Source organism: Bos grunniens, chromosome 5 (genome assembly GCF_055505025.1).
Source record: "Bos grunniens cultivar Pamir isolate PY7600 chromosome 5, Bosgru_T2T1.0, whole genome shotgun sequence".
Lineage (NCBI taxonomy): Eukaryota > Metazoa > Chordata > Mammalia > Artiodactyla > Bovidae > Bos > Bos grunniens.
Genome location: NC_141169.1, coordinates 25,426,641 through 25,450,064, shown reverse-complemented (window position 1 = coordinate 25,450,064; position 23,424 = coordinate 25,426,641). Strand labels below are relative to the sequence as shown.

At 40.8% G+C, this 23,424-nt stretch overlaps 1 protein-coding gene across 2 annotated transcripts in view; it reads left to right on the top strand.

Moving 5' to 3' along the window:
- Nucleotides 1-22,716, top strand: part of NDUFA12 (NADH:ubiquinone oxidoreductase subunit A12) — a 28,039-nt gene extending 5,323 nt beyond the window's left edge. The window contains exons 3-5 of one of the 2 annotated variants that reach the window (XR_015163569.1): nucleotides 960-1,047; nucleotides 21,875-22,026; nucleotides 22,446-22,716. Coding sequence is in view for 1 of the 2 variants with exons in the window: in XM_086399104.1 (XP_086255230.1) it covers nucleotides 960-1,047; nucleotides 22,446-22,626 (269 nt within the window). In the remaining variant the exon portion in view is untranslated. The remainder of the gene's footprint in view (nucleotides 1-959; nucleotides 1,048-21,874; nucleotides 22,027-22,445) is intronic. The other variant, XM_086399104.1, reaches the window with a different exon arrangement.
- The last annotated feature ends 708 nt before the right edge of the window (nucleotides 22,717-23,424 follow it).

Sequence of the window (23,424 nt, the reverse complement as noted above, 5' to 3'; positions counted from 1 at the left end):
TTTAGTTTTCATAGCAACGTTAAGATGTGGGTATAATCAGCCACTTTTAATAGATAAAGAAACTGAGGCTTGTAACTTGCCTAACAGCCATTGATAATAAATGACAGTCTTGTATAGCACAGGGAACTCTACTTAACACTCCGTGATGGCTTATATGGGAAAAGAATCTCAAAAAAGAGTGGAGATACATATATATATATATAAAAACAGATTCACTTTGCTCTACACCTGAAACACATCATTGTAAATCAACTATACCCCAGTAAAAAGTAAAAGAAAAAAAAGTGACAATGTTCCTTAAAATATAGGCCTTTGCCTAACAGTTTTGTAAATTGTGGTTAGGCTCTCAGCTGTTTCATAGAAATTTGTTAAAACATGTAGCCATACTATTTTGATAACATGAGCTGTTCTACTTATCTAACCATCATATGTAATGCTTGTTTATTATGTAATAACCACCAATTTCCTAAAGAATCTCTGATGGTTATTTAAAAATATTTATACGGAAACCTGTTCCTCAAGTGTGATTGCTGTGAATACATTTCTCTTGCCCCAGTTTCAGGAGGAGCACTTTTCTCTCCTGAATACCCAGAATGACTGGGAAAGTATTCCCCTTCCCTCTCTGATACCTGCTTGGCAGGGCACCTGCGGGAGAAGCAAGGGTTCTGCACTGTGGAAAAGGCCTGAGCTCCACCCACAGAGCAAGTCCATTGCCCTAGAGGGGTTTTCCTGAGGTGGCCTCTGGGTTGTTGATAAACCTTGCCATGTACTTCCTGGAGTTTACCTTCAATAATACACCCGGGTCTCTATAGTTCTCTAACTTTTCTCTTACATAAGAGCATATAAAAGTCTTTTCTTAATAAAAAGCTTACTTTGATACTACGCAAATACGCTGTTTTAGAAAGCTGGTCTTTACCTCCTCACATCTCTCTAAACTACACGTTGATCTTTCCCTCCAGGCCGACACCGATGGGTTATATATACTACTGAAATGAATGGCAAAAACACATTCTGGGATGTGGATGGAAGCATGGTGCCCCCTGAATGGTAGGCTGCATCAGCATTTTATTTTATTTAAGTTGGCAGTATTACACAAATATTTGTTGAAATTCTATTGCTAAGTTAATCGGTGGTGTTCTGAAAGCATCGGTCCCAATTGTGATGGCTGTGTGACTAGTTATCCTAGAACTTAGTAGCTTAAAACAACAATAAGTATTTATCTTGGGGTTTTTGTGGGTCAGGAGTTCAGACAGGACAGAGCAGGAATGGCTTATCTCTGCTCCAGGATGTCTGAGGCTTCAAGGGGAAGACTCAGGGCTGAAGCTGGAATCATCTTGTTCCTGATTACATCCCATGGACCCTGACTGAGATTGACTCAGCACAAGCTTTATTCACTGGCCAAAGAGTGGAGAAGCAAGAACATATTCACAGATCAGCTTCTTGCCCAGGTGGCAGTAGTTGTTGTTCAGCTGCTTAGTCGTGTCTGACCCTTTGCGACCCCAGGGACTGCAGCACGCCAGGCTTTGCTGTCCTTTACTGTCTCCCCAAACTCTTGCTCAAACTCATGTCTGTTGAGTTGATGATCCCATCCAATCATCTCATCCACTATTGCCCCCTTCTCCTGCCCTCAGTCTTTCCCAGCATCAAGATCTTTTCCAGCGAGTTGGCTCTTGGCATCAGGTGGCCAAAGGATTGGAGCTTCAGCTTCAGCATCAGCCCTTCCAATGAATATTCAGGATAAATTTCCTTTAGGATTGATTGGTTTGATCCCCTTGCAGTCCAGGGGACTCTCGAGAGTTTTCTCCAGCACCACAGTTAAAAAGCATCAGTTCTTCGGTGCTTAGTCTTCTTTATGGTCCACCTCACACATCCATACATGACTACTGGAAAACCATAGCTTTGACTAGACAGACCGTTGTCAGAAAAGTGATGTCTCTGCTATTTAATATCCTGTCCAGGTTGGTCATAGCTTTTCTTCCAGGAAGTAAGCGTCTTTTAATTTCATGGCTGCAGTCACCATCTGCAATGATTTTGGAGCCCAAGAAAATTGTCACTGTTTCCATTGTTTCACCATCTATTTGCCATGAAGTGATGGGATCAGATGCCATGATTTTAGTTTTTGAATGTTGAGTTTTAAGCCAGCTTTTTCACTTCTTTCACCTTCATCAAGAGGCTTTTTAGTTCCTCTTCACTTTCTGCCATTAGGGTGGTATCATCTGCATATCTGATGTTATTGATATTTCTCCTGGCAATCTTGATTCCAGCTTGTGCTACATCCAGCCCAGCGTTTCTCATGAAACTCTGCACAGAAGTTAAATAAGCAGGGTGACAGTATACAGCCTTGACGTACTCCTTTTCCTCTTTGGAACCAGTCCGTTGTTCTATGTCCCGTTCTAACTGTTGCTTCTTGACCTGCATACAGGTTTCTCAGGAGGCAGGTAAGGTGGTCTGGTATTCCTTTCTCTTTAAGAATTTTCCACAGTTCGTTGTGATCCACACAGTCAAAGGCTTTAGAATAGTCAATGAAACAGAAGTAGGTGTTTTTGGGGAATTCCCTTGCTTTTTTCTATGATCCAGGAGATTTTGGCAATTTGATCTCTGGTTCATCTGCCTTTTCTAAATCCAGCTTGTATATCTGGAAGTTCTTGGTTCACATACTGTTAAAGCCTAGCTTGAAGGATTTTGAGCATTACTTCTCTAGCATGTGAAATGAGTGCAATTGTGTAGCAGTTTGAACATTCTTTGGCATTGCGCTTCTTTGAGATTGGAACGAAAACTGACCTTTTCCAGTCCTGTGGCCACTGCTGAGTTTTCCAAATTTGCTGGCATGTTACTAAGCGCAGCACTTAACAGCATCATCTTTTAGGAGTTGAGATAGCTCAGCTGGAATTTCATCACCTCTACTGACTTTCTTCGTCATAATGCTTCCTGAGGCCCCATGCCTCTTCAGGAGACTCTCAAACACAGGCAGGGCTGGCTCAGTCTCTGCTCCTTTCCCTGGGGTCCTGGTGCACACAAGGTTTTTTTGTGTGTATTCTCCAAGCATCTTTGGCTGGTATGAGGTTTGATTTTAAACTCGATTGCAGCCCTCCTACCATCTTGTTGCGGCTTCTCCTTTGCCCTTGAATGTGGGGTATCTTTTTTTTGGTGGGTTCCTGTTGATTGTTCAGCAGCTAGTTGCAATTTTGGTGTTCTCTTAGGAGGAGATGAGCACATGTCTTTCTCCTCCTCCATCTTACTCAAATCAGTGGCAAGAGGGATTTTTTTTAAAAAAGTAAAGACAAAGGGAGGAGAAGTGAGCCTAATGATGGGGAGGCATATGCATTAGTCTGCCAGGAAAGGTAGGGCTCCCCCCATCCTCAGGGAGTGGGGTGCCACTCCCTTTTTATCCTTTTTTTGTTATTAATGTCTGGTCATCACTGTTGGTAGGTGTGCCATTTAATATGTTAATATCATAGAAATCAATGTATAAGATGACTCAGGGTTATTATAGTTGGAGGTCAGATTCATTGGTTGGTCTCATCTGGTTCCATCTGTGTTTTTGCTTGTAGCTGCCTTTCTTATCTCTGTACCCTTTAACTTAAAAATTTATGTTCACTTTTACTAAACGTGTGGGTGGAGGTAGTGGCTTGTTTGCTGGTTTTAAGCAAGGACAACCTGGCTGAAGGTGGAGGTTGGAGGGTTTGAGCAAAGACCTGGAGCAGCTCTGACAACAGTCTGGAGAGATGTTCTGTCTCCGTCTGGCAATTGATGCTGGCTTTTAGCGGGGAACATGGCTGAGTGTTGGGTTGGAATACCCTCAGGTAGCCTGAGCCTACTTAAGCAAATGCTCTGAGAGGGAGCACCAGGCAGAAGCCATGTTGCTTTATCTGAGTTAGTGTTGGAAATCATCCAGTACTTAGTCTGCATTCCCTTGGCCGAGGCAGTTAGAAAACTCTGTTCATGTTTAACAGGAGAGGTGTAGACTCTCTCTTGATGAAGAGGTATCACCAATCATATTATATGTTGGGTTACATAATGGTGTGGTCATCTTTGAGGAAAAGCAGGATGCTGTGGTATCACTTGGCCATAGTGAAGAGAAAGGCTAAAAGAGCTCTGGCCCTGATCTAATTCAGCAGTTCAACTTAAAGCACATTCCTTAACCTCTCTGGAGTTTGGATTTCTCATCTGTTAAGTGAGATTCCCTCAAATTCCTTAGGTCTCTAAAAACTATGATTTCTAATATGTCTATTTTAAAAATGAAATTTCAAATCCGCTTACTTGAATTACCAAGTTTTTAATAAAAATAGTTCAAAAAAAGTATTTGTATCTATTTCATAGATTGCTGGTTGATATACTCTAGAGATCCTTTCTAGAAGATCCTGGTCTAGAAAATTTTACAAAAAAAGCACACACCTAAAAATAAAGTATCAGGTTAATTGTGATCTTTTAGTTGAACTTGATCATCAGAAGTAGTTTTGGGCTCTACTGAGTAGAAACTGAGATAATCTCATAGTATTCACTTTCATTCTAAAGGCTCAAGTAGGAACCCAGGCACTGAGTGAGTGGCGGAAGTGCTGCTGTGAGACGGCTGGGGGTTCTGGGCGCTACAGTGAGCTGAACGCACGCGTTCCGTCAGTGAGGGCAGCGTGCTGCTCCCTCTCCGGCTCCACCAGGTGGGGGTCCAGCCAAGGATTTCCAGATACAATTTTTCAAGAGAAAGTGGAAATCTGTATTTCTTTATGAGATTTATTTTCTGTTTGTTTGTTATTGAATGTTTAATACAGCACTGTCCAATAGAACTTTCCGTGATGATGGAAACGTTCTATAACTGTGCTTTCCAGTGGGGCTTCCCTGGTGGCTCAGTGAGTGTTAAAGATTCCACCTGCCAGTGCAAGAGACGCAAGTTTGGTCCCTGGGTCGGGAAGATCCGCTGGAGAAGGGCATGGCAACCCAGTCCAGTGTTCTTGCTTGGGAAATCCCATGGACAGAGGAGCCTGGCAGGCTACAGTCCGTGGGGTCACAAAGAGTCCAGCACGACTTAGCGACTGAACTACAACAAAACCACCAGCCTCATGTAGCCCAGAGCGCCTTGAAATGCAGCTAATGTGACTAAGGAAGTGAACTAATCTAATGTTTTATTTAAATTGAACAGTCTACTTCATTGGACAGAGTAGTTTTTTTGTTTTTTTAAATATTATGTGAGCTAAGGAAAGTATGTTTATAAGGGTTCACGTACATGCAGTTTTCAACTTGTGGTCCCCTGCTTGGACTGCTTAGGAGCGTTTACCCCTGTCAGTGACGTAGTTTGAAGACTACGATATTGAAGTGTGTCTTTAATAAAACTCATTGGCTCTTAACATGAGAAAGCAGCACTGATGTTATTTGAGGCTGGATTTTTGTGCTCTTTTTAATGGGAAACAATAATCTGTGGTCTGTGAAAATGTGAAGAGCTGTGATTTTAGGTCTGGAGCTACCTGCCTTCTCTGAAGGGGCATTCTGTATGTCAGGGGCACTATTTGAGACCACGATCTCAAAGTGGAGTGTTGGCTTTAGGTGACTAGGTATCCTGCAGTTTTCATTTATTTGGTTGATTGTTTTGGGGAGGGGTTGATCCCGAGAGTGTGTAGGTCTGTGGGCTGTCTTGTTCAGATGGATGGCCATCTCCTTCAGAGTACCTATCTAGATTAGGGGTTAGGGAGGGAATTGATTTAAATTATGTGGGATGAAACACATTTTAAGCCATTAAATAGTTAAAAATCTGAAATGATAAGTGCTATTCAGCCAAGCTGAAAGCTGTAGAAGATAACATCACCCGCTGGGGTGCTGCCTGGGGGCAGTTGAGGATACAAAGCTGGGTTTCTTTGTGGAGTGGAGCCCCCTAAGTTCTGAGCACCTTTGAGGACCCTTGTTTGTAAAGGAACCTTAAAGGCTTGTGATAAATCTGCCTTGGAGAGAGTGGTTTGGATTGGCTTCAGCTGTTTGTTTCTCAGAACCCCCTTTTCTGAGTGAGTGCAATGCATTGTGGAACTCTGATCTTACCTTTGATTTGATCCATGAATAAATCTCAAGTTGGGTTGATTTTTCTTTCATTAGAGAGCCAGGTATTACGTATAGATTAATGAACTACAGTCTGTCATCTTTATTCATTCAAATACCTATGGCAAAAAAAACAAAACCAAAAAACCTATGGCATGCCTACTGGATGCCAAGAACAATTGTGGGCACTGTGAATACAACAAGTGAGTGAAACAAAGCCCTTGCTCTCATGAGAGGAAGCAGAAAAACAAATATGTATTTTAGGAAACAGTAAATGCAAGGGAGCTGATATTCATAAAGAGTGAGGGCCTTCTCTCGAGGGGGTGGTGGCTGTTTTATACAGGGGTTAGGGAAGGCTTCTTGAAGAAGTGACATTTGAAAAGGGGAGGGGACTGAGGTGGGGGAAATGAAGAGTTCCAGACAGCAGAAACCACAGGTGCAAAGGCCCGTTGTGTCTGAGATGTATTGCTTGATTCAAAAGAACAGCAAAGTGGCCAGTTGGGCTGGAATGGAATGAGTGAGGGGAAGATGTCAGGAGACGAGGAAGGAGAACTAGCTAGGGCCTACAGTAGCTACATCTGCATGCGGATCTTGTAAGTCATGGGTAAATCCTTTGGCTGTTTTTTTAAAGTTCTTAGAAAGTCACTGGAACGCAAGATAGACTGTGATCTGTTTTACAGGTTTTTACATTTTATTTCTTTATTTAGTTTTGGCTGGGAGGGGCCTTCTTTGCTGTGCGTGGGCTTTCTCTCATTGCAGTGTGGGGGCTGCTCTTGGTTGCAGCGTGCAGGCTTCTCATTTCCGTGGCTTCTCGTGTTACGGAGCGCAGGCTCTCGGGCACACAGGCTTCAGTAGTTGCGGCTCGCGGGCTCTAGAGCGTGAGCTCAGCAGTTGTGGCACACAGGCTTAGCTGTTCCATGGCATGTTGGATCTTCCTGGACCAGGGATGGAAACAGTGTCCCCTGCATTGGCAGGCAGATTCTTACCACTGCGCCACCAGGGAAGTCCTGTTTTACGATTTTTTAAAAATTGGGAACAATCCCAAATTTTCTGAAAAGTCCAAGTACTTGAATCATTTCAAAGTAAGTTTCCAAAATGATGTCATATTACGACAGAATTAACTTTAGTATATAATTCCTACAAACAAGTACATTCTCCTACATACATAGCTATGATGTAACCGTCAAAGTTAGGAAATGAACAGTGATACACACTGCTGTGTAATGGTCAGACCCTGTTTCAGGTTTCATCAGTGTTCCCAACCATGTCCTTTATAGCAGGAGGGTCTGGTCATGCCTTTCATGTAGACCTCATTTCTCTCTAGTCTCTTCCACACTGGATTGGTTCATCAGTTTTTCCTTGATTTTTATGATCTTAACACTTTACAAGATTGCAGGCCAGTTGTGTTGTGGAGTGCTTCTCGGTGTGTTTCCTCATAACTCCATGCGAGCTGTGCATCTGTGACAGGAATGTCACGGAAGCAATGTCAGGTTCTTCTTGTTGCATTTTATTAAATGGCTTCTGATTTCCCCAGATTTCTGCATTCTCAAGTTACTCATTTTCCCTTTACAATTAGCATTTTGTGGGGAGAAACTTTGAAGTATATAACTATCCAATTACTCAAGAAACTTCAATTTATTTATAGCAGTATGAACTGTTATTTTAATCCATGGGTTATAGTCCCTTAATGGGCTTCCCAGGTGGCACTAGTGGTAAGGAACCTGCCTGCCAGTGCAGGAGACATAAGAGATACAGGTTCCATCCCTGCGTCGGGAAGGTCCCCTGGAGGAGGGCATGGCAGCCTGCTCCAGGATTCTTGCCTGGAGAATCCCCATGGACAGAGGGCGCTCTGTCCATAGTGTGGGCTGCAGTTCATAGTGTTGCAGAGTCAGACACAACTGAAGCAATGCAGCAGCAGCATAATCTGTTAATATAATTTGTTCTTTTATTGCTCAGATTGAACAAATTTGACCAGTAGGAGTCCATTCAGTCTGCATTTGTGGTCCTTTTAAAACATCTCCAGCATTCTTGGAGCACATTCTTTCTGACAACAATTTTTCCAGGTTCATCTTATGTTTTCCCCTCCCCACCCATGAAAACAGCCATTTCTTTGAGGAGCCCTGTGTTTGTTTTGTTTTCTTGCTGTTTTTCCGTATAGTATTTAGAAACTATAATAATATCTAAGTGCAAAGTATGCTCACTGCTGTTGGGACATCACTGCTCCCAGGCTCTCTCAGTGGACAAGCTTAGTTGGCTCTAACAATTGTGTGTATGTGTGTATACATCTATATCTCTGTCTTTTTTAGTCTACATATTGAAAACCATGCATCCACAGCAGTGCCACTGAATCCAGTCCAACACCGTAGGTTATATTCCAGCTTTTTCTCTTTCCATATTTCTGTTTCTTTTTTTTTTAAATAGAGTTACTTATTTGATGAATTCCACTCTATGTATTGAAGTTCTCATTGCTTCCTTCCCACTCCCCACCTCTGAACGCCCTTCTTACCCCACTATGCTTCCAGCACCCCACATCAGCTTGGCAACTCCCGCTACCTCCCCACGGGAATGCCTTCTCCCCGTGCAGGCTCTATCACCTTACTAGTCTGTTGCCACACTCCTCCTCTCCACCCACTGTGCCAAGCAGACAGATGCTTACTTTGCTTAGCCCCAGCTAATGGCTCTCGGGGGCTTTCCTGGTGGTACAGAGGTAAGGAATCTGCCTGCCAGTGCAGGACCCGCAGTAGATGCGGGTTCATTCCCTGGGGCAGGGAAATCCCCTGGAGGAGGAAACAGCAGCCCATCCCAGTGTTCTTGCCGGGGTTATCCCAGAGGATGGACAGAGGAGCCTGGGGGGCTGTATAGTCCCTGGGTTCACAGAGTCAGGCACGACTGAGCACACACACACCGTTGTCTACTCCCGTGTAACAGATTTTTCAAATTTAGTTTAAAGCAGTAAACATTATCATACAGTTTCTGTGGGTACGAGTTTGAGTGCAGCTTAGCTGGATATCTCTGGCTTAGACTCTCTCACAAGGCCACACAGAAGACACCGTGTGTTTGCTGTTGTTTAGTTGCTCAGTCGTGTCCGACTCTTTGCGACCCATGGACTGCAGCACGCCAGGCTTCGCTGTCCTTCCCCATCTCCCAGAGCTTGCTCACCCTCATGTCCATTGAGTCAGTGAGGCCATCCAACCATCTCATCCTCTGTCATCCCCTTCTCCTCCTGCCTTCAATCTTTCCCAGCATCGGGGTAATTTCTAATAAGTCAGCATCAGGTGGCCAAAGTATTGGAATTTCAGGATCAGTCCTTCTAACGAATATTCAGGGTTGATTTTCTTTAGGATGGACTGGTTGGATCTCCTTGCAGTCCAAGGGACTCTCAGGAATCTTCTCCAACACCACAGTTCAAAAGCATCAATTCTTTGTCTCTTATCTTTCTTTATGGTCCAACTCTGGCATCCATACATGACTACTGGAAAAACCATAGCTTTGACTATATGGACCTTTGTCGGCAAAGTAATGTCTCTGCTTTTTAATATGCTATCTAGGTTTGTCATAGCTTTTCTTCCAAGGAGCAAGCATCTTTTAATTTCATGACTGCAGTCACTGTCCACGGTGATTTTGGAGCCCAAGAAAATAAAATCTGTTACTGTTTCCGTTGTTTCCCCATCTCTTTGCCATGTGAGGCTGCAGTCATATTGAGGTTTACATTTGGAAGGATCCACTGTTCAACTCATTCACAGACCTTAGAACACTCGTGTGGGCCTCCCCTCAAGACTACCTCATGATGCGGCAGCTGGTTTTCCCAGAGTTACAATCAGGAGCAAATGAAAGGGAGCACCATAGTTGGAAGCTGCAGTCTTTTTAAACCTAATCTCAGAAGTGACACCCCACACTGGTGCTGTATTCTGTTAGTTGAGTCCGTCGGGCTAGCCCACAGTCAAGGAGAGGTATGTCCACCAGGAGGATGTGGTCATTGGAGGTCATCTTAGAGGCTGCCCACCACAGAGACGCATTTTGAAGTGAGATGGACTCAACTAGATTTGCTGATAGATTGGATTTTGAGGGAAAAGGGTAGCTTCAAGATTTTGGCCTCAACTGCTAGTGGTATATTAGCTGGGAAGAGGAGGAGCAGGCAGAATGGGAGAAGCACAATTGGAAGGGGTAATCGAGAGTTCCATCTGAGATGTCTGTTAGACAGCCAAGTGAGTGTGGTGGGTAGATAGTTGAAAACATTAGTCCGGAGGTCAGAATAGAGGTTGGTGCTGGAGATAGGACTTCAAGTGTGATTTTACCTAGCATAGTATGCAGTTTTCATAAATTATGGGTAAAAGGGTTGAGAGACTCTGATCTTCAGTTAAATATCTAGCTCTGTCACCCTGGAAACCAGGTTAGATTGTATCAGTCATAGTGCTGGATTAAACTGATCCTTGATTGGCAAACTGCATCTAGATTGAGAGGACTTGCAAATGCCTGATGAGTCAGCTATGTTTTGGCTCCCCTGTCTTGTTGCTCTTAGAACCGGTAAGTCCCTGCTAGGAATGGTGGTCCTGAAGCCGTGCCTGTAGTTGTTAACAGAGATGTTAGCTTTTGTGGGCATGAAGCTTTAAAGTTAGGGCAGCTCCGGCACCTGCCTTGTGTGGTTCTCATCTCACTTGAGCCTGTGCTGTGTCATCTACAGAGTGAAAGATGGATGTCTGAGTGAGCCTCGTCCCCCGACGAACTACTGCAAAGACTCCCTGTGGGAGTGACACCTGATGCGTCCCTGTGTTCTCAGGCTGTGGCTCCCGTGCTTGGCCCTGCTGAGTTCTCAGGGGCCCTCTGTGGCCTCTGACAGTCTTTGAGTCTGTTGAGTAGTTACATAGTCTCACCTGGGGAAGGATTTCCCTTCAGTGGCATCCTTTCAGTGTTTTTGGTAGAACCAGGGCATATTTTTAATGAACTTGTAGCTCACTTCGGAGAAGGCAATGGCACCCCACTCCAGTACTCTTGCCTGGAAAATCCCATGGCCGGAGGAGCCTGGTAGGCTGCAGTCCATGGGGTTGCTAAAAGTCGGACATGACTGAGAGACTTCACTTTCACTTTTCACTTTCATGCATTGGAGAAGGAAATGGCAACCCACTCCAGTGTTCTTGCCTGGAGAGTCCCAGGGACGGGGGAGCCTGGTGGGCTGCCGTCTATGAAGTCCAACAGAGTCGGACAAGACTGATGTGACTTAGCAGCAGCAGTAGCTCACTTAATGTTCCCCATCTTTGTGGTAACATGAGAAATTGTGTGGGAAAATGAGTTCATTTTGTCGGTCTTGTCTCAAAGCTTTCCTTTTCTTTGAATGTGTCAGCAGTTGGTAAGGTCTATTAGTAGATAAACAAAAGGTATCCGTGGTGGTGCAAACATCTTGGATGGGCAGTGGAGCCACTCGAACCTTGAAAATTAAAGAAAAAAATTAGTGCCTAGAGCCCAGCACAGCACCCAGCTTACAAATAGTTCATGCCATTGAGTGAATATTTATTAAGCACCCCACTATGTTTCAGGTACTCATGGGTTTGTACATTTATACGGATGAAAATATATGAGCCTGTCCTGGAGTTTATAGTCACTTAATGAGTACTGGCTGGTAGACTAATACTGTATTGTAACTTACTGTTATTTTTCTTTGTTACAGTACCTTCCTTTTCTTATCTGTTTTATTCATTTAAAATGAAAGTGAAGGCGCTTAGTCCGACTCTTTTCGACCCCATGGACTGTAGCCTACCAGGCTCCCCAGTCCGTCCAGGCAAGAGTACTGGAGTGGGTTGCCATTTCCTTCTCCCAGGGGATCTTTCCGACCCAGGGATCGAACCCCGGTCTCCCGCATTGTAGGCAGATGCTTTTACCGTCTGAGCCACCATGGAAGTCCTTTATTCATTTATGGGGTCAACAATTAGATTTTAATTTCTCCTTTAACTTGACTGAATAGAATACTCAAAGTCTTTATTTCAGTGGATTACAAATACTGTCTTATACCATTTTGGAGTACCCTTAATTTTATCTTTAAGTTAGCTAATTGCCACCATCTATACAGTAATGCATAATAATATTTATTTTCATTTTTATGGTAGTAAACCAAGTAAATAATCAGTATCTACATGAAATTTGACACGATAAAATGTTGTTGAATACCAATAGAAAGAAAATTTTGGGCAGTTTTTTGCATAATAGTATAAAATTGCTGTTTTCATTTACATCAGGAGAAACAAAGTTTTGTTTATGTGTGGTTTGAAATATTTGAACTCTGAAATCCTTTGAACCAAGTTAAAAAAGAAAAAACCATGGCTTGCCTGGATTTTTCTTTACTGTGGATATACTTTTTTCCCACTTGGTGGCACCTTCTGTTCATTTTAAAGTAACATGCCCTTCCTTCTTCCGTGTAGTGTACTGGTCTCTCCTCCCCATATATTAATTTTTCTTATTAAAATTAACGGTTAAATTACTCAAGTAATACATAAGTACTTTTTAAAAGAAATTATAGCTTATTTTCAAAAGTTTTCGCTTTTTTTTTTTTTTTTTTTTTTACAGAAAATAATTTGTCCTTGAAGATTTTTTTAGTGCCATGGTGACATTGACAATGGTTTTTCTTTTGTAGGGTTAATTTATTTAGGATACCTAACACAGTCCATAGGGTTGCAAAGAGTCGGACATGACTGAAGCAACTTAACACACACACATACATACACACAACATCATTTTAGTCAGCTTTTTTTTTTTTCACTTGACAGAAGATGTTCTAGAAGCCTTTTAGAGAAGTGAGGTAGCAGGTGGGGAGGATTACCTGGAGATGATTACTTCGGGCTTGAGAGACTGGGTGGTGGTGGTACCTTTCATTAGGATGGGAAGACTAGGAGAAGGGTAGCCTGTGAGGGTGGAGGGTAGGAATCAGAAGCCTCCTTTTTGGATGAAGGAAATTTGAGATACGTGCCAGAAATCCAAGTGAACAATTATGTTAAGTAAACAGCAGGATAGATGAATCTGTAGCTTAGGACAGAGGTCGAGCCAGTAAAGAATAAGTAGTTACTAGCAAAGTAAGGATTGGAGAAAGAAATGGCAACCCACTCCAGTGTTCTTGCCTGGAGAACCCCAGGGACAGGGAAGTCTGGTGGGCTGCCACCTATGGGGTCGCACAGAGTCGGACACGACTGAAGCCACTGAGCAGCAGCAGCAGCAGCAAAGTAAGGCGGAGAAGGCAATGGCACCCCACTGCAGTACTCTTGCCTGGAAAATCCCATGGACCGCGGAGCCTGGAAGGCTGCAGTCCATGGGGTCGAGAAGAGTCAGACACAACTGAGCGACTTCCCTTTCACTTTTCACTTTCATGCATTGGAGAAGGAAATGGCAACCCACTCCAGTGTTCTTGCCTGGAGAATCCCAGGGATGGGGGAGCCTGGTGGGCTGCCGTCTATGGGGTCACACAGAGTCGGACTCAACTGAAGTGACTTAGCAGCAGCAGCAGCAAAGTAAGGAAGACAAGAGAAATGAGCATTTCAATAATCATAGGAAGTCTAACTGTGTTGATTTTTGCTGAGAGATTAAGTAATATAAGGACAGAGAAGTGTCCACGTACATTTGGCAGTATGAACTTCATTGAATCTAAATGGAATCTGTTCTTGAACAAAATGTGGAGAGATCAGAAAAATTTTTAAAAATCTGTTGGGTGGGCAGGGATAATCCACATACACCCCTAAGAGGCAACCACTGTCAGCATTTGCCATATTTCCTTTAGTCTTTTAAAATAAATGTTTATGTTAGTTGTGTTCCTAATCATTCAGTTTTATTTACTCTTTTTTTTCAGTGTATAATATAAGCAATTTTCCTTTTTAAAAAGAATCCTTATAATCATGATGGTAAAAATGTACAGTTGTTATAGAAAACTTGGAAAATCCATAGAAGGACAAACAAAAATAAACTATAATTCCTTAGCCAAGAAATAAGCACTGTTAAGGTTTTTTTCACTGATTGAACAGATACCAGTTTGTCGGCTTTTGAGTAGAGAAGGAATGTTTTCAAAGGACCACAATGTGGAGAACAGGTTGTAGTTTATTGGTCACATCTTCTTTAGAAGATTTGTGGTTATAAATTTTAATAACTATATATAGGTAAATGTGTGTATACAAATATATTTGTTATATACAATATTTTGTTTCCCTTCCCCCTCCCCTCACTAAATATAGCACAGATGTTTTCACTTAATATGCTGCTTGTCAGTTTGAGTGTTTTAGTGTAGAGGGGCTTTGAATATAGACAGGACTAATGGCAATTTGGGTTTAAAATGAATATTCTATTAACTATAGCTGCAAACTTTAAAATGTAGTTGCTCTTAAGCTTTGAGGATTTGTTTATGAATAGGATAGCAAGATTAGTAACTTGAATATTTGTGCATAAAAATAAAAAACAATTATATTCTCTTGTTCTTTGATGAATGGTTAATAAACGCTAATGGAAAGAAATTCTCCTAAGGAGTTATCTCCACTTGCAATGTTAGTTAATTACATCCCTTAAAGCATTTTAGGGCACATTTATAAATGTAATATATTTGATTTTTTAAAATATCTTCAGATTCCCAGTGTAGGTAGGTTAATGAACCTTTCAGGCAAAATGTTCCTAAGCCATTAAATGACTCTTGTTTATTCAAGCCAAAAATTTAAGGGTCCTTTTAAACTCTTTCTCTAGGAACATGTTCTATCAACATGTTCTTTCTGCTTTATCTTCTGAATATATCCCATGCCTAATCACTACATCTATGGCTGTTACCCCAGTCCAGAACACAGTAATGTCTTGCCTGGACTTCTGCAACCACTTAACTAGTTGGCTTACATTCTTACAATATACCAGTATTCCCAACATACTGAATGATTGTGTGTGTGTGTGCTTGCGCGCTCACACGCGCGTGCAGTTGCTCAGTCGTGTCCGACTCTTTGTGACCTTATGGACTATATAGCCAGCCAGGCTTCTCTGTCCATGGAATTTTCCAGGCAAGAATACTGGAGTGCATTGCCATTTCCTACTCCAGGGCATATCCCTGACCCAGGGATCAAACATGTTTCTTTGCATGTCCTGCATTGGCAGGCAGATTATTTACCAGTGCGCCACCTGGGAAGATGATTAAGTGATTAGAGTGATTATTTTAAAATGTTAACTCAGATTATATCAGTACTCTGCTCAGAACTCTCTCCATTGGCTTTCCATTATGATTAGAATTAAAATTCCAACTCCTTACTTGGTCTGCAGGGCTTCCTTAATAGCTCAGTTGGTAAAGAATCAACCTGCAATGCAGAAGACGCTGGTTCGATTCTTTGGGTAGGGAAGATCCACTGGAGAAGGGATAGGCTACCCACTCCAGTATTCTTGGGCTTCCCTTGTGGCTCAGCTGGTAAAGAATCCACCTGTAATGAGAGAAGCCTGGGTTCAATCCCAGGGTTGGGAATATCCCATGGAGAAGGGAAAAGCTACCCATCCCAGTATTCTGGCCTAGAGAATTCCATGCACTGTATAGTCCATGGGGTCGCAAAGAGTCGGACACGACTGAGCGGCTCTCACTTCACTCGGTCTGCAAGGCCATATGCCGTCCTGGCCCTTCCAGGTCTGTGCGCCCTGCCCAGTTCACCACCCTGCTGACTCTTGACTTACTAGCCACAATGGCCTTCTGGCTTTTCTTACGGAGTGACCACACTCCTACCTCAGTTACTTTGCACTGGATGTTTCCCCAGATTGCATGGCTCAGGCCTGCAGGTTGTTCAAGTGTCTGTTCCAGTGACTTCTTAGACTGCCCTAGCTGAAAGAGCCCCGTCCTTCTCTCATGGTTTGTTTCTCCAGCTGCCATGCTTCTTGGTAAGAATCTCGTTCACTCTTGTGTTGCTAATGCCTGAATCAGTGTCTCACACGTAGTAGTCGCTCAGTAAACTTTTGTTAGATGAATGTGGACATACTGTTTTACTTGAAACAACTGTTATTTTGCTTTTTGGATACAGTAATTTTATTTGCTTCTGCTGGCTGATCCAAAAATGGTATATCTGTCACTCCTTTCATAGCTTTTGTATGAATTTGAAGCTGTAATATATTTACCTCTGAGTTCCACTCTAACTTCAGCCTGTCCTTTTTAATATCTTGTCCCACTGAATTGTATCTTAGTCTTTTAGAATATTATTTTCCTAAGTAAATTGCCATCTCTCAATGCCAGAGAATATTGTCTTCCTCTTGATATATCTGCTCAGTCTGTCCTTCTTCAGATAGTAAGTGTTGTATAAAATACTCTGAATTGAAATAAGTGTTACTCAGTACAGTGGGTTACAGGTTATTTTCAAAATAGTTCCTTCCTAATGTTTATTTTCTGTTCCAGAAAATGAGAGTATTAAGTGGCTGTGTTTTAAGAAACTATAAAATGCATGTTTAGGTAGATATGTAGGTGTTACAGAATATTGCTTTATAATAAATAACACATTTTATTCACTGTTCAATGTAACATTTTACAAAGATGTGTTGTTGGGAAATTTCATACCTGATTGTGGAAATAAACTGGGTAGTTTGCTGAACAAAGAACTATCTGCAATTTCCAGACAAAATCTATTTGATGTTCACAGGTTATCAAAGTATAAAATATGGCACACATAGTCATATGTAGAAATTTTTGAGGTTTCTAAATTAGAAAAACAGTTTGAACCTTTTCTGTGTAACTATAGTGAAAGATGTTGTGCTGTGGAAGTGACATAGGAAGAATTCCCATTAAGGTAGACTGAGAGAAGCAGTCTATCTGCCACTAAAACATTCAGTACATTGAAGAGAGTGTTTTGTTTTTTTTTTAAGTGATGGTCTAAAGTGGGGTGAAGTGGGGTTAGAAGTAGAAGAACCTACTTATAGTCTCAAATAAATGACAGATGATTTCAATGAGGATTTAAAACCCTGCTAGTTGTTTTGAATTAGGATTTTAATTTTTAATAGCTTTCTTTTGTCTTACCAAGTAGTACATGTTTGTTACAGAAAATTCAGAAAATCACAAAGCAAATAAAAGTAACCTATTACCCTACCACACAGAGACAAAATACTGTTGATATTTTGATATATATTCTTCTCATTTCCCCTTTTCCTGTGCATATATATCCTTTGCTTTTGTTTTTAATGTAAGTGGATTTTTTAAAGTGGTAGCCTGTGTTTGAATCCTGGCTTCACTATCATGGGCAAGTTATTTTTAAACTCTTGGTGCTCTAGTTTCCTCATTTATTAAATCGGGTTAATAACATCTGTCTCATAGAGTTGTTTTAAGAATTAAATGAGTTAATATTTATAAATTGTTTAGAACAGTGCCATGACTTACAAATGCTATCTACTATTGAAACTCCAGTACTTTGGCCACCTCATGCGAAGAGTTGACTCATTGGAAAAGACTCTGATGCTGGGAGGGATTGAGGGCAGGAGGAGAAGGGGACGACAGAGGATGAGATGGCTGGATGGCATCACTGACTCAATGGACGTGAGTCTCAGTGAACTCCGGGAGTTGGTGATGGACAGGGAGGCCTGGCATGCTGGAATTCATGGGGTCGCAAAGAGTCAGACACGACTGAGCAACTGATCTGATCTGATCGTTCAGTAAATTAAGTAAATAACCTGCTTTTTAAGCTTAATATTTGGTGAGCGTTTTCTCAAGTCATAAAATATTCTCTGTTAACATAATATTTACTAAGGCTTTAATCCTCTGTCATGTGGCTATGGCCTGAGTTAAAGTATTCCCTATATTATTCTTGGTTTTGTTTTTTCTATGTTTTTACTATTATAAGTAAACTTTGGTCAGTATCCTTGTATGTAAGTGTTTATCCACACATCCTATTTTCTGTGGCACATTCCTACAAGTAAAATTGCTGAGTCCAGAAATGTACATGTTTTGGAAGTGTTTGGTACCTACTGCCAAATTACCCTTAGTTGACATTCTCAGGGTAAATACATTCACAGTATGTGAGTTTGATTTCTCTATAACTTCACCAATACTAGATATTATTTTATTTTTAAATCTTTACCAGCTTAGCAAGTAAAACGTTATATCTTGTTTTAATTTTTATTCCCTTGGTTAAAATTTTTTATCTTTTTTTATGACTTATCTTTTAACATCATTTATCTGTTTTGCTATTGGATGTTTAACTTTTTCTGTTTTGTAGTGATAGATTAACTACTTTTCTGTATATTTCCCCATTTCTTTTATTTTTTAATCTTGTTTTCAGAGTTTTAGGACATAAACATACTTCAATTTTTATGTAATAAAATTACCATTTTTTTTTCTTTATGGCTTTTGGACTTTGATGTTAAGCTCAGAAATGGTCCTTCATATTCTGTTAGTATCAACACGTCTTATGAATATAAATATTCTTGCACTTTTTCCTCAACAAAATTAATTGTCCTAGCATAATTTATTGAGAAAAATTTACTTTCCCCAATAATTTGATATGCCAACCTTACTTTATATATCCTTAAGTCTAGGGGATTTTGTTCTATTATTATACTTTTGTACAAAATTCTTAGTACAGAGTTTTTGTACCAATTTTTATATTGTTCTAATGTTTGTGACTTTAAAGTCTGGTATTGCCAGCCTTCCTGATTGTTGTGTTTTCAAAGTGTTCTTAAGATAGGCTTGCAGCTGATCCTTAGAATTATAATTGTCAAACCCTATTGAGATTTTGATTCAGATTGCATTTAATTAAAAACAGTAGTTACTGAGCTAAAGAAGTTTGAGTTGGCTATTTTGTCATGAATTGTCTTTGGTTTTTATTTTGTTAAATATGTCAGTCTTATCCTATGGTTAGCTGGATCTCAGGGTTTTGACAGATACTTAAGTGCTATCATCATCCCAGCCAGTTTTCATCTGTTGCTCGTATGTAAGCTCCTGATCAGGATGTTCTTTTCGGCTCCTGGGAAACTGTTCAAGCCTCAGCTGTGTGACATACGTGCTGTGGGACCTTGGAAGGTGGTTTCAACTCTGTTTCCTCAGCTTTAAAATACAAAATACTTAGTATTAATTTAAGTGATTGAGTGGTATGCATGAGAATGTTTCATAAACTAAAGTGAGATGGAGTAATAATAGTTTTAGTATAATGAATATTTTTACCTCAGAAAACCATCTGGAGGGGTTTGTGTGGTTTTTCTTAGTCTGTCTTTTGAAAAGTTGAAAAATCTTTGTTGTTTCTAGGCTCAGTGATGTTAGGTAAAAATATCTGAAACATGAACACAAACTCCAGCCTTGATTCCCAAAGTTAATAATGTTTATTATCCGAGGAAAAGATTCAAAACTGCCTGTATTTTTGTTGCTGTTATATTTCTGAAAAGGAAAATTAAACTTTTTATCTTTGTTATTAATATCCATCTTAAAGATTGTTTACCATCTTACAATCTGTTTTATATGGTGTATATTTTTATTTCTTAAATTTCCTATTAGGCTGTTTTATTCTTTCTTCAGAAATAAATCCCTCCATTTTGTACTTAGAGTGGCTAACAACCTCAAACTTAAGTAAAGTAGTATGTTTTCAAAGAAAGAGAAGGTCGTCCTTTCCTGTTCCTTTCTACACTTCTTTTTGTGTTCCAGTCTCTGTTTTCTTCAATAACAACTGAAAATTGGATCAACCACCTGTGGGATTTATTTCCATTTGAGTTGTGTTGTAATTATGGTTTAATATCTTTGTTATTAATTTTGACATACTTGAATATATTTGAGTACTAAGTTTTTCCCAAAGTGTAATCTGTTTTCATGACAAATACTTATCTCTTTTGTATTTAGAACTTTCTGCCTTTCTGCCAGTCTCCTTATTTATAGTCTTACTGACTTTATCATCAAGTTGAAGTTTATATTTTGTCCTGTAAGATAATAACAGTGATATAAAGTTGAAGTGGGTCTGACGCCAGCTCAACACAGTTTTTAGGCAGTACTCTTAGTCCATTGGTGCCTTTAATTAATTGGAATAAAAGTGACCCAAATGAAAACCTGTTTGCGCAAACTCTTCAGTGTGAAAATCTAAAAGATATTGTTTTTTACGCTTTATTTAATAATATAGTTAGAAGGGTTAAATTAGGCTAGCAGATTATAAACATTTTCTTATTTCTTGTAGCTTCTTATTCTAACAGAATGAGAATAAATGATTGTTTACTCATTCCCTGACTCCAGTCAATAGCCTTACTAGATGAACATTTTCAGATTTTATGTGTTGGCGGTAAAAATTTCTTTTAGTTTTCTTTTTCCTTTTTTTGGCCTCACCGTGCAGCCTGTAGTATCTTATCTTAGTTCCCTGACCAGGGATTGAACCTGGGCCCTTGGCACTGAAACTGCTGAGTCCTAACCACTGGACCACCAGAGAATTCCCTCCTCTTATAGTTCTCTCTTTTTAGCATTTTCTTTCTCTCTGTGAGCTCTCAGTTAAGTTACTGAATAGGCATATAAAAGCTTTGGATTCTGCTTCTTTAAATATCATTTTAACTTTCAGGAGTCTTGATGACAATTATTTGAATAAAAATGGCTCAGACAGTAAAGAATCTGCCTGCAGTTCAGGAGATCTGGTTTCAGCCCCTGGGTTGGGAAGATTCCCCTGGAGAATTCCATGGACAGAGGAGCCTGGCAGGCTACAGTCCATGGGGTTGCAAAAAGTCCGACATGACAGAGCAACTAACATTTTTTTGAACACACTTTTTTTGTAGTTACTTAGGCTGACTCAAAAGGCAAAAGTTAAATATTTCTGCTGTGCCTTAACTTACATAAAACCCCTTGGTAAGTAAAAGCTTTGGTTTTCACAGCTAATCCCTCCTGTCTCACCACTGGTGTCTCATAATGTCATGGTTTATTGGTCCAGGTTACTTTGACTAATCCCCATTTTCCTTTGGAGGATGTAAGAGAGAAAGCAGCCCGGTGGGTTTAGACTTCCTCATTCTTCATTGTGTTAGCTGGTCATGATATAATTATCTTAGACACAAATATAGCAACTGTAATAATATCTTATTGATCTTAGACAATTACCTAGCTGTATCTATCAATTACTGTTAGCAGATATTCTTAAACTTACATAGCATCATGCATTTTTCTCATTAGCTTTCAGTTCAGTTCAGTCGCTCAGTCGTGTCCGACTCTTTGCGACCCCATAAATCGCAGCACGCCAGGCCTCTCTGTCCATCACCAACTCCTGGAGTTCTCTCAGACTCACGTCCATCGAGTCAGTGATGCCATCCAGCCATCTCATCCTCTGTCGTCCCCTTCTCCTCCTGCCCCCAATCCCTCCCAGCATCAGAGTATTTTCCAATGAGTCAACTCTTCGCATGAGGTGGCTAACGTACTGGAGTTTCAGCTTTAGCATCATTCCCTCCAAAGAAATCCCAGGACTGATCTCCTTCAGAATGGACTGGCTGGATCTCCTTGCAGTCCAAGCTTTAGTCTTATTTTACTGAAACTTCCTTGACTTGCCCTTTCCTCTCTAGCCGGGTAATCCCCCCTCACCCCACCCCAGCCCTTTTTTTCCTCAGGAGCTGCAATTCTATGCCTGTCACCTCATTCCCTTTTCTTATAGAGTCATCTTTGTCTTAGGAGCTCAGAATCTTGTTATGAATTCTCTCTCCCCTTCCTTTCCCATATAAATTCAGCTTGGTTTTCTGCTCAGTTCTACTCTTTGTCCCTTGGACTTAGTTTCTTTCTTTTCTGTTATTAGAGAGTTTTCTGTACTCCAAGGAAATGCCCGGCTTCCTTCTTTAGGCCAGATTTCTGGCACCTCCCCCCAAGTATCTTTTTACAAACACTTGAAGCTGAAACACTCGTGAACTTTGGGCTGTGGTTGAACAATTTTATTATAACAAACTGTATGTCCTCCAGTGCTCAGACTTAAGCTTTGACTTAAGATGCACGCAGAGACCCTCTTCTTCGACAAGAGCCTGAAGGGTTTCAAACTAGAGCTTCATGAACCAGAGCATCCTGAGCGTGCTGAAACCGCGGAGGCAGCCTCCAGCATCCAAAAGAATAATGCTGTACGTCATCAGTTCTAAACTACATTTTTATATCTAAAATTAAGATGTATGTTATAATCAGTAATGCCACAATTAGCAGCATCTTCTTTTCTTTCTTAGTGATACATAAAATAATGGTGTATCTTAAAATTGATGGGGTCCTAGATTTGATGACATATAATAATCATAAAAGCAGTAGCTAACATTGAGTACCTGCCACGCACAGGAGTTTTTCTAGGTATTATCTGATTTAATCCTTATACTTTTCTTAGTAAGAATGTTCAGATGAAACAACCAAGGCATGGGAAAGTTCAGCTAGTTAGAGCTGAGATTTGAGCTCAAGCAACGTAATAACTTGAGAACTGCTGTCTTAGCTCTCCTCCTCCTACACTAGGCTACCTCTTCATAACTGTCTTTTTTTTTCTCTCTCTCTCTTTAAGGCATCGTTGGCTTCACTGTATGACTGATGATCCTCCAACAGTAAAACCACCTACTGCTCGTAAATTCATTTGGACAAACCATAAATTCAATCTGAGTGGCACTCCACAACAGTACGTACCTTATTCCACCACTAGAAAGAAGATTCAGGAGTGGGTCCCACCTTCAACACCTTACAAGTAAAGACAACGAAAAGCAATTTACGTGTAAAATATGGGGCTTTTCCTATAATTGTACTGCTTACTGTTAACTTGATTAAAGTTACTTGATTAAGCAGTGTCTTCTGTGCTTTTTGGTGGCTCAGACGGTAAAGCGTCTTGTCTACAATGCGGGAGACCTGGGTTTGATCCCTGGGTGGGGAAGAATCCCTGGAGAAGGAAATGGCAACCCACTCCAGTACTCTTGCCTAGAAAATCCCACGGACGGAGGAGCCTGGTGTCCATGGGGTTGCAAAGAGTCAGACACGACCGAGCAACTTCACTTTCACTTTGTGCTTTTTTGCCCTTAACTTTTTATTTATCAGCTGCAAAATAGAAGCTTACAAACACGGGTAATTGAAGTAGACTTCTGTTGGGGCAGCTGCGTGGTGTACGGTCCCCTGTCACCTGTGTGGTGGTCTCTGTGCTTTGTGTCCCTGCCTTGCTGCCGTAGCTGATTGATGGGGAGACCTAACACTGAGTTGAGCCAAACAGATCTTCTCATGGGAATTTGAAACTTGAATGGAGAGACTGAGAGACATCAAAGTTGGATGATTTTATGATGGCCTGTAAAAAGGTTATGAGAGGTTTCCTATTTCCTGAGTTTTGGTTCTTTCATAGTTGATTGGAACTACCCCAGGATCCATTCCAATATATTTTTATTTCCTTAAGCCAAGTAAGGTCACTGACATTTTTCTTTTTTTTTTGCTTGCAAATAAAAGAGCTTTAACTAATATCCAGATTGGTTCCAAAGAATGGATTGTAGGCAAAAGACCTTCCGGGA